We start from the raw sequence: 12,200 nt of genomic DNA on the forward strand, positions 1-12,200 counted from the left end.
ATGGGTGTGGTTCGTACCATTTCCCACTGTTGAAGATGGAGGTCCCTGTTTCCGTGCAGAGGTAGAGCACAGCCCCAACTGGAGTGGCAGCCACAGCTCAGGACAGTGCACCACAGCCCACACTCCAATCTAGGAGAATCTCTCCACAGATCCAACATCATGATGATGGAACATCATAGAATCCCCAAACACTTCCTTCATGAGCTCAGAGACTGCAGAGCTTGCCCTCCCAAGTCAGTGCGGGAGAGCAGCTGGCCAAGGCTGGCTCCCAAATCACCTGCCCAGCCTCAGCAGCTTCCACACCTCCCAGCACTGGGTCACCAGGAGCCACTGGTTCTGCCTCTTATACCTCCTGGGACTCACATGCAAATCACCCAGGGTGCAGGCAGAACAAATCCCCCTCACAGGCTGGGCCAGCACAGTGACCTTCATCCTGCAGAGCCATGCAGATGCTGTGGACTCTCCTCTGCCTGGTGGCAGCTCCACTGGGTGAGGGTCTAGAGGGATCCAGGTGTTTACATGGGCCTCCTTGTGGGATGAGGCACACTCACTGTGACTCTCTTTGTCCCCAGGTGTTTTGTCTGAGCTGACCCTGCAGGAGTCGGGCCCAGGACTGGTGACACCCTCCCAGACCCTGTCCCTCACCTGCTCTGTCTCTGGGGGCTCTGTCACCAGCAGTTACTACTGGCACTGGATCCGCCAGCGTCCTGGGAGAGCGCTGGAGTGGATGGGGTACTGGTCAGGAAGCACAAGCTACAACCCAGCTTTCCAAGGCCGCATCTCCATAGCCGCTGACACGTCCAAGAATCAGTTCTCCCTGAAGCTGAGTTCCGTGACCCCAGATGACACAGCCATGTATTACTGTGCGAGAGACACAGTGAGGGGACTTCAGTGTGAGCCCAGACACAAACCTCCCGCAGGGGCATGAAGAACACCAGGGGGCGCATGGGGCCACTTGTGGCAGGGACCAGCTGAGGGCAGGTGCAAGGAAGGAAATGGGGAGGATGAACAGCTTTCTCTTGCCTTCTTGACAGGTTTGAGTTCCTCCCCCCCCTTGCCCTTTTCAAATCCATGCCTGGAGGCTCCTGCTATGCATGGCTCTGGGATTTATTTCATTGTGATCCCATAAATAACCCCCTAAATCTGTTAAAATATGCTTTGGGTGTTGACCCTGACCAAGAACAGAGAGCTGGGGGACTGCCCTGGACGATGGCACTGGGCACGCAGACTCCAAGCATCACCCACACAGTGTTCTCAGGAGATACACAAGGAAAACACACGTGCTGTCAATCCAGAAGAGCTGGTGTGGAAACACACACTGGGCGCACTGTATTCTGGCAAGGTTAGTAGACGACATGGGGGTAAGGGTGTGGGTTTCTGCAGAACGAAAGGCAGGAGAGAAAACATGAACTTATGACGTGTAACTATTGTAACATAGCTTTGGGATAACAAAGCTTAATGGTTAACATAGCTTAATGGCTTTTATTACCTGGTGACAAGAAATTAGCCAAATAAAAGAGATTGATGACAGATAGTACAACACTTATCTTCAAATATAAATTAAGAGCATTTGTAATATGTGATTTATAAAAGAAAGTGTGATAAATCATGAAGTTCACGCAACATTTTTGACTAACTTAATTCTTAAGAAATGAGCTGTCAAAGAACTTTTGTTTAAAAACAACTACATGTGCACTGACCCCACTTCTGGTATACGTAGCTGCAAGATGAATTCTCTCCTTGGCAACCATGGTAAATGCCAGAAAATCCACAAACTCACAGTTGCTGGACCTGTCAGAGATCTGAAGTTCACAAGTGAGGAACTGAACAGGACTCCACAGAGTGACCACCCTCCGGAGGAACAGGGCAGTGTCCCCTTTGGCGGAATGTCGGCATTAGATAGCCTGTCACAGAAGTGGGTGGGTGAGCACTCGGGGTCTTCACTAGCTGCAGAGGCTTCCCTTGGGATCCCAAAGGCAAGGGTGACTCAGCGCCTTCTCAGGGGTCGCCAGTGGGTGCTGCTTGGATAATAGTGATGAGGGCAGGAAACCATGGAGACATCTGTGGTGGTAACGCATACAGCTGGTGCTCAAATGCAGTGAGAACTTGCACAGGTCACCACCACCCAATTTTCCATGGCTTGAATGCCCCTTAAAATCTCTTGTTGACATTTATTTGGTAATGGGATGGTATTGGGTGTTGGGATCTTTACAAGGGGGTTGAATCAGGAGAGCTCTGCCGCATGCGTGGACTGATGCCATTACCCAGGCTCTGGGTTTTCTGTGGGTTCAACCCACCCCCATTTCCTCTGTCTCACATTCTTTTCTGCCATTGGATGGTTTCCCCCTTGTTAGGATGCAGCAAGGACTTCCACAACAGATGTGGCCCCTATATATTGGAAATTTCTGCCTTCAGATTTGTAAGCGAAATAAATCCCCTTTATTTATAAATTGCACAGTCTGTGGCATTCTGTTATAGCAGCAGAATAAACTGAGACAGAAAACTAGTACCAAGAAATAAGGGTTGTTGCTGCAACAAATACCCGAAATGAAGAAGTGGCTTTGGAACTGAGAAATGGAAACAGGCAGAAAGGAATCCATCGGTCAGGCTAGAAAAAGCCCAAATTGCCACACATGGAGCATTCAGGGTGATTCTGGGGAGGAAGGGCTGAAAAAAGAGAAAAGCTGATGGAAAACCTGAATTTTGTTGGGGCATACCTACGTGGTCATGAACGAAGTGCTGATGGACGTATGAACAGTAAGTAGATGCCATTCTGACGAGGTCTCACATGGAAATGAGGCTCAAACTACTGTAAATGTCAGTGAAAACCTCCCTACTATACAGTAGCATAGAACTGGCTGAACTGTGTCCATGCCAGGGGTGCCACAGATGGCAGCAATCCAAGAGTGACAAGCTAGGCTGTCTGGCAGAGCAGATGTCCAATAACAAAAACATTAACATTGCTGTGAGACTACCTTTAACTGTTTATTGGAAGGTTTCAAAAGAAACAAGGTAGAACAATTTGGAAAATTCACAGCCTGGCCATACAAAGGGTGAAAACTCATGTCTGGGTGTGACCAAGCAATCATTTGTCAGAGGTTGGCAAGGACAGAAAGGGCAAATTCCATCACATTTTCCAAGACAATGGGAGGAAAACTCTGATGGCATCTCAGGGATCTTCAAGGCTGCCCACTGCACCTCAGACTGCAAGCACGAGGAGGGAAGGATGGTTTGAGCACATGGGACTGGGGGCCCATCATGGCTTGCTGCCCAGTGCCACATGCAGTCTCTGCCCCCTGCACCCTGGCCCAGCTCCCGGTAAGCACCCAGCTGTGGTTCAAGGGACCCAGGGTGGGGCAAAACCTACAGCTCAGGAAGGTACAAGTGGTGAAACTTGGTGGGGTCCAGGTGTTGCTAGTTGTGCAGGTGCACAGAATGCAAGCATGGCAGGGGCGTGGCTTCCTCTGTTGGAGTAGGCAGTCAGGCAGGAGCAGGGGAGGGAATGGAGAAGACAATCAACAGCCCTTGAACAAACTGACCCGAGGAGAAGACAGCAGACATTAGTCTCCCAGCACTGCACAGGTACAAAGTGACTCTCCCCGTTACACATGTGTAAAAGCACAGTGAGCACTGCCTGCCCAGCCTCCTGTGTCTTCCACAGACAAAAACAGCCACCACTCTGTGTGGGGCAGCAGCTGTTTTCAAGCCACTTGTTCAAGTCTTGGGAGCTTCCTCTGCTTCTACACAGCCTTTCCTTAGACTTTATCCTTTCACAAGTAAGTTCCACTATTGCTCAGTTTTGTGAAAGTCCTGAGATTCCTTTCTGTAACGTTGGATGTAACTTTGACACCTGTGAGACCTCCACCCAGATTTCAGAGGATGCCACCAGCCGTCTGTGCCCCCAGGCAGAAACTGCCACCTGTGGAGCTGCCACAGAGAGTGCCCACCAGGGCCATGCCTAGTGAAGCCCTGGGAGACCCCAGACTACACAGTCGCCAGTGGCAAAGCCAGCCTGACAGAGCTGTGGCAGGTGACTGCAGCCTGTGAGAGCTGCTGTGTGCTCTGAGCCCTGTGAAGTCAGGGGGATGGGGCTGCCCAAGGCTTTGGGGCTCAACTCCTGCCCCAGCCTGCCCAGGAAGCTGGGCTTGGAAAATAAGGAGATTATTGTTTTTTTTTCACATTTAAGGCTTAATATTCTTTCTCTGTTGGATTTTGGACTCATTTAGGGCAAATTACCCATCTATTCTTACCTATATCCCTCTTTTAGAGTGAAAATGCTGATCCTTTGCTTGTCCTACTACTGAAATTTGGAAGTCCATATCTTGTGTGGACCTTATGGGCTCACTGCTGGAGGAATTTGCTGTGACTCTCAAGCATATCTGATTCATATGACTCTGTAGACTTTGGGCTTTTTGTGTAATCCTGGAATGTGCTAAGACTCTGGGGCTACTGAGATGGAATGAAGCATCCATTTCAGCATTTAGTAATAGCATAGAGCACCCCCCCAAATATATTAGTCTTCAAAATGCATCAGCATCTCCAAGCAACTGAAAGCTGTTCCCCTGGGTCAGAGTGTGAAGGAAAATCATATTTCAATGACTTTAGGGAGCCCAACCAGAGTTGCCCTACCAGTTTCTGTGCTGGCTGTGTTAATATCTCGCCTCCTCCAGCTCTGGCATGGAGTATGACCAAAGCTTCCTCCCAGCAAGCCTGACCTAGGTCCTCTTTCTAATTGGCTGAGCTGACAGTGACATACATCACCCCAGTCTGTCAGCATAGCCCCATCCTGCAGGGACACCCACTGTCTACATGGTAGCACGTTGATTACTTGTGACCACATCCCCTCTTGAGAGGCAGTGATCTGTCCAAACCAAAACTTAGCAGCATTGTAATGTCAGTTTGCTTTTCCTGCCACAGTGCTTCTGTCAGAACCACTGCTCAGCTTCTGACGTGTGTGTCTCTGACATGCGATCATGTATGGTGCTGTCCAAGAGCAAGGAATCTGTCTGTCATTAGAGAATACAAGATGCAGCCATGGGGATGTGAGCACAGGGTCCAATCACACTACATCGTTCAGGTTTTCCCAGAAATACACAGCAGGAGAGAAAAACTAAAGAGCCGATTCAAGTCTCTGCAAATTGTTCTGAGTGAGTCTGGCCCACACATTTATGGCACTATTTTCCAGGAGGTAGCATAATCCCTAAACAAAACTCCATTTTAGGGCTTTCTAGGTCATGAAGGAAGCTGCATGTCGCTCAAGACAATGGGCACTCCAGAGTGCTGTGGCACTTGGATCTGGAAATCAGGGGCAGAAATGAGATTAATTCTTTCAAACGCACCCATGGTGACAACTTGTGAAATCTTTCCTCTTACTGTCGCTATTGTAGGCTGTGATTGTTAGAAGTCTTGGTTCATAGGTCGCATCACTCCTGCTGGGGATACAATGTGCTCCCCTGAATCTGAGACCTGGTCTGATGCCCCTCAATTAGGGTCTCCAAGACTGTGGACCAGTCCACAATGAAAGGCACTCTCCCACTGACAGACATTAACTCTGCTTTGCGGCTAAGCATGTGTGTATCCATGGAGGCAGGTTCAGTCCCTCAGGCCTAGGCAGTTTCTGTGGTTTTTCCAGTGCATTCAACACTGGGGAGGTCAATTGCATCAACCACATGCCTGAGGGTGGCCAAGGGACCAAGGACAATGGCTCTGCAGTGCTCAGACCTGAGTCACTCCATCAGGGAACAGCATACAGCTACCCTCAATGCAAAGTGCTGGCCGTGTGTTAGAAGGATCCAGAATGGGAGTAGGAGGGGACACTAGTGAATGTCAAGTATGACCACAGGGCCACCTGCAGCAGTGGACACTCTCACTCACATTATGATTTCCACAAACATTAGGGCAGGTACTGTCCCAAGCAAGTGGCAGCCCCATAGACTGAACCTGGGCTTGTGTGCACCTGCCTGGCAAGAGGGAAATATAAGGACAAACTTCAGTGGATTCCTTCTTGACCCTACTCATGAGCCTTGGGCCCAACACAAAAGAAGTAGCAGTTGAATGCGACAGTTTGTGGGAACCTGAATCCCCTCAGCTGAGTGAGGTTCACTTCACACGTGACACACAACACTGTGGGGAGGTAGTGAGGACTCTGAGGCCCAAAGGTTGATGCAACCCTGAAGCTGTAACACCAGAATGCTGAAAAATACTGCCATGTCCTCATTACTAAAAGAGGATACTAGAGACCCCCTGAGGCATGTCCACATTGGTCCTGGAGTTGGTTAAGAGGAGAACTTGGATTCGATGGTGAGGAGCACAGTCTCAGATGCTGTGTGTCCCTCTCACTAGGTATGCACTTACTCTAGAGGACATTGTAAAACTCCTCAATTCTTCTCTTAGTATGGTTTCACCTTTAAAATATGACATTTGAACTGCACCAGGACACTTACCTCTACTCTGGGCCCTGCCCTCACTCAGGCATCCCACAAGTGCTTGCTATATATCAGGGGACATAGAGATAGGGCCCTCCCTCTGCTGATGAAAACCAGCCTAGCCCTCACCCTGCAGCTCTGGGAGAGGAGCCCCAGCCCCGGTATTCCCAGGTGTCCCCATTTGGTGATCAGGACTGAACACAGAGACACACCATGGAGTCTGGGCTGAGCTGAGTTTTCCTTGTTTCTCTGTTACAAGGTAATTCCTAGAGAACTAGAGATATTAAGCGTGTGAGTGGATGTTAGTGAGAGAAATAGCGGGTGTGTGTGGCAGTTTCTGACCAGGATGTGTCTGTGTTTGCAGGTGTCCAGTGTGAGGTGCCGCTGGAGGAGGCCTGGTCCAGCCTGGGGGGTCCCTGAGACTCTCCTGTGCAGCCTCTGGATTCACCTTCAGTGACAACTGGATTAGCTGGATCCGCCAGGCTCCAGGGAAGGGGCTGGAGTGGGTTGGATAAATTAAAGTTGATGGTAACAGAAACTACGCAGGCACCTCGAAGGGCCGATTCACCATCTCCAGAGACAACAGCAAGAACACGCTGTTTCTGCAAATGAACAGTCTGAGAGCCGAGGACATGGCCTTGTACTACTGTGGAAGAAACAGTGTGAGGGGACATCAGTGGGAGCCCAGACACAAACCTTCTGTGTGAATGCACAGTGCCACCAGGGGGGAGTGTGGGACCCTGGAAGCCTAAAAAAGAGGTGAGGGGCAGGTGCAGGTGGCCAATAATCGTTGGTTTCCTGTCAGAGTCTGGGGCTTCCCCTCTAGAAATTTCATCCTGGGACCCACCTTTTGTGGCTCTGTGCTTGTCACTGTAGTGTCTGAATTAGAAATGTCTTGTAGTAAATGAACACATTCTCACCTGGACATTAGTTAGAACATCAGTCACCTAGGCAGAAATGACCCTGTGTTCACATGGATCAGAGTCCTGAGGAAGCGCAGGGGAATCTGCTGAGCATCTTCCAGCCAGACTCAGTGCACAGACCTCAGCGGGACTCCCTGAGTGGGACAGGCTTTGGGATGTCTTAGGACATATAAGGACCTCAGCCAAGGTCAGTGTCTCATAAAACCTAAGATTTCAAGTTGTTTTCCCCTCATTTAGAAGGATCCATTCCTGTTGCAGAACTGACTCAGTTGTATCTGTTTCTGCAAGTCCATTTTCTTTCTTCCTAGGTTCTACTTTCACTACTTCCACTTCTCCTTCTTCCACCAGAAAATGGAGGATGCAGTATCTGTGTCTAAATCCCACAGCTAAGGCCCTTTACCTGGAGCTAAGGTGTGGCCAGGCATGCCTCCTGTAGGAGCTGGGAAAGACTGATGGGACCATCTCACCCAACATTGCTGGGTCCCCCCTGCTGTCACCTGGGCATGGACTCACTTTACAAATGCAAGTGGCCATTAGTAGCTGAGAGAATAGGATTGATTGATCACAGTGGGATGTGTCCAATGAGACTCTCACAGAGTCACCTTCAACACCTGTGGCATCAGGAAGACCTGTAGATGGAAACCTGAGTGTGCTGAGCGCTTTGTGGTGGTATCCATGTCTTTGTGAGTTTTGTCCTTGTGGCCCCAGCATGATGACACAGCACCCTGCAGTCAAGTCCCTCCTGTGTGAAGTGCCTGCCCCAGATGGTCCTTTGTCCAAGAGCCTCCTTATACTCCCCATCTGCTCCTCCTGACTGCCCTCTCCTATGATCTCCTCTTTCCTATGGAGAGCAAAATTATTCCTTGTTTTTACTGCCGTACCCATTGTTATCAAGAAGGAATGAGGGAAGGCCCCTGGGTGGGGTGGCAGACGAGCAGGGTGGCTGCTTGGGCTTTCAGGCAACCTGGCTGGGAGGCAGGGCTGTTCCTAGACATGTGGCTGTGGGCTGCGGCCAGGTCCCAAGTCACAAACTGGAGGCCACTGGGCTGGATCTGATCTGCAGACAGGCTTTGGCCATGTGAATTTCAGTCATTCAGTATTAAAATCCAGGCAATTTCTCATGAAAATCCAGACTTGGGGCTTCGCTTGAATAATTGGCAGATTTGGCCATACTGGGTTCAGTCTATCATGACATCAGTAGCTGCCTGCTTGGATATAGAATGAAGGCTCTGGCCTGCTGTAGTCCCTACCAGTCCCTCCTTTGTCACTACGCTGAGGGTAAGGATTCGTTGTCATTCATCAGAACACTTGCACTGCTGTTTTCTAGGCAATAGAGGAATTCCTTACAACAGGAAGGAATGTGCTAAAGAAAGAAAAAAAATTAAAATAAAAAAATTAAAGAAAGAATTATTAAAATTTATTTTTTTAAAAAAAAAAAAGAAGGAATGAGGTTCAACTGTTTAACAATGATTTGTATCTAAACCACATGGGATACACAAAGGATTTCTTCCAAAATGAACTGTCTCATCATGGCAGATTCTCATGGAAAACAAGGCACTCCATCCTATGAAGAAATTTCCATTCTTGAGAAACTTTTATGTCTTCCTGGAGACACAGATGAGTCCTCATTGCAACGAGGGAAGAAATTAAATGCAGGAGAGGCTTCCCGGTATTCTATGGGCCCTGCCTGTGAGATGGCTTTGGAATAAGATGGTTAAAGGTGATAACATGACAGTGTGTATCACGGAGTGTGAAGGAAGGGACAGGGCCACCAGGGAAGAGGGGAGTGCTGTCCTTCGGAGTGTTTGTTTGTTTACAATATTTTTGTCTTCAAATTTCCTAGGGAATGAAAACATACTTTATTTATGTAAAGCCCAGGAGAACTTCCCGGCTCAGGTGCTGTTGAGCGTATGCCATGCTCCAGGAAGCTGCGTGTGCCCCAGTCGTAGACAGGGGAACGTGTTCGCTCAGCATGCAGGTGAGGGACAGGATGATAGGGCAAAGAAGGCAGGTGTCCTCCTGGGGAGACCAGGACTTGGTGACTCTGTTGGCTGAGTCTGCAAGGGCCTGGGCAGCTGCACCAGGCTTTGTCCCAGATAAAGGGCATCTGATGAAAGGACCTGATGTTGAGAGAGTCGGGAGCAGAGTGAGTAGTATGTAAATTTGCATAGGGGGTCTTCTGTGAGGGCTTGAAAGGTACAAGAGACACAACACATAGATATCATTCTCAATAGAAGTAGAAAAACATTTTTCATCACAATCACTGAACAGAAGACTATCTAGTCAAAGTGATGAGGGAAATGTTTAAAAAACTGAAAACAAAGAATATTTTCCCACATTTTTTTCCTTCAATAACAAGGAAGAAATTGTTTAAAAATATGAGAAAAACTAAAGATAATGGAGTCATTACCATTAGGCCTGCCTTAATAGTGCAAAAGGTGGGTTTTTAGCTGAAAATGACCACTAATTAATAACATAAAACTTATGAAAGCACAAAACATAATGGTATAATTAACATATAGACATATGAAAACTACTCTATAATCGTAATATTGGTGTGTCAAGCAATTTTATTTCTCATATAAAGGCTAAAATACAAAATTATCAGTAACAACTATCTTACAAAATTATGTGAATTCTGGCTTCAGAAACATAAAATGTAATGGCTGTGTGTAAAAGTGTAAAATTTGTGGTATGCAATGACAATTCAGTTGTTATCTACTGAAAATAGACACTTTTCAGTGTAAGGTGTTTTATGTAAGCTTCATGGTAACAACAAACATAAAATCTATACTAGGCATGAAAGAAAAATAGAAAGTATTCAAAGCATACCACTACAGAATACTATCAAACCACAAATAACTCAGCAAGAAAACTAGAAGCCAACTATACACCTATAAAACAATCAGCAAACAAAACATCGGAGTAGTCACTGCATATTGAAATTACTAGGAATATAAATGGATTAAATTATCTAATGAAAAGAGTGATTGAAAAGTTAAACAAATAAATGAATAAAAATATCCAACTATTTCTCTTGTACAAGAGACACACCTAACTTTTAGGAACACACATAGACAAAAATTGAAGCTATAGAAAAATAAATTTCTTGAAAATGGAACCAAAATAGAACAAGGGTAGTTACACGTACATGAAACACAGTAGACTTCAACTCAGAAGTAGTAATTAGAGAAAAAGAAGAACCTTGCATAATTATAAGTTGTAAATTCATAAGAAGGATAACACTTTTGTAAATAAATGCCCCCCATCATCAGGACACTGAAATATAAAAAAAAATTTTGCCAAAATCCAAAGGGATGAAAAGACTGTTTTCCTCCAACACATGAATGGATAAAGCTCTAAGAAACAATGGTGACATAGCACATCTTATATTTTCCTGGTTAGAGCTGAAACCCATACTATTAAGTGAAGTTTCCCAAGAATGGAAAAACAAGCACCACATATACTCACCAGCAAATTGGTATTAACTAAACAGCACCTAAGTGGTCACTTAGGTACTACAGTAATAGGGTATTGGGCAGGTGGGAGGGGGAGGGGGCGGGTATATACATACATAATGAGTGAGATGTGCACCATCTGGGGGATGGTCATGCTGGAGACTCAGACTTGTGGGGGGAAGGGGGAAATGGGCATTTATTGAAACCTTAAAATCTGTACCCTGATAATATGCCGAAATAAAAAAAAAAAGAAAAGTCTATATAAACAATGAAATACTAGTCAGTGGGAAAAAAAGCAGAAGAAAGAAGTGAAAGAAATGCTTTTGTATTATGACAACATAGGTGGGACTGAAAAACACTGTGCAAAATTAAATCAGCCAGACCCAGAAAGACAAAGGCTGCATGATTCAAATATATTTTATATATGTGGAATTTCAAACAGTACAAGACAGTAAAGCAAGGAGAAGAATGGCGGTTACCAGATGCCAGGGGTGAAAGGAATAGTGGGATGATGGGCAAATATCACAAAGCCTCAAGTGGGATACGTTTTTGAGGTCTATTGCACCGAACTGTGAATATAGCTAAAATAATTTATTTTACATCCCTATAATCATTAAGACAGTAATGCAAAATGTTCTGAACACAAGAAATAGGTTCATTAGGTCGTGGACGTGTTGACTAGACGATCTGGTGATTCCACCTCCATTCAGCAGTCACGGCCTCACTGTGCGCCCAGAACCACACACAGGACAACGTGTGGATTCACAACAACAATAAACAAGAAGAGAGTGCGGATTCACAGCTTCCTGGGGTGAGGGAGGCTCCCAGACCAGAAGTGACCCTGGGCAGAGTGTTATCAGGTGCGGTGACCTTGCTCTAGGTCATACTGGGAAAGCTGCGTGCTCGCTGTCACGTGCAGCCACCACGTGTGCACATGCGCAAGCCGCAGCACATGCGCAAACCGCAGCACATGCGCAAACCGCAGCACATGCGCAAACCGCAGCACATGCAGCGAACCCCACGCCCAGAGTCTCAGTTCCCTGTAGAAGCAGCCGGACCCCCATGCCAGAGGTGGCTGAGCATTGGAGCTCTGTAGCCGATGCACGTGCAGGGGCACTGCCCAGGCAGCCGGAAGATCGCGATGGACACACGACACAGCCTGGAGCAGACTGCCAAGGACTGGTAGGACCCAGACTCTCGGTGTCCATATGGCCCCAGCTCTGAGGCAGGTCCCGGAGCACCCAGAGTGGGAACCGCAGCCCAGACACGGAGCCCCAGGACTCCCGCAGTCTGTCCCACAAGGCCGGAACTCCTGGACGCTTTTCTCCACGGAGGGGCAACTGCCGGTTCGTCAGTGCGCATGGCGATGACTCCCACTCCTGCAGGTGTCCCAG

At 47.4% G+C, this 12,200-nt stretch overlaps 1 gene segment (V, D, J or C); it reads left to right on the forward strand.

The window, feature by feature from the left end:
• The first annotated feature begins 386 nt into the window (after nucleotides 1-386).
• Nucleotides 387-946, forward strand: LOC105879516 (immunoglobulin heavy variable 4-59-like). The segment is given in 2 exon segments: nucleotides 387-489; nucleotides 573-946. Coding segments are annotated over 2 exon segments (402 nt in total).
• Nucleotides 947-12,200: the final 11,254 nt, after the last annotated feature.

This window comes from Microcebus murinus, chromosome 6 (assembly GCF_040939455.1).
Source record: "Microcebus murinus isolate Inina chromosome 6, M.murinus_Inina_mat1.0, whole genome shotgun sequence".
NCBI lineage: Eukaryota > Metazoa > Chordata > Mammalia > Primates > Cheirogaleidae > Microcebus > Microcebus murinus.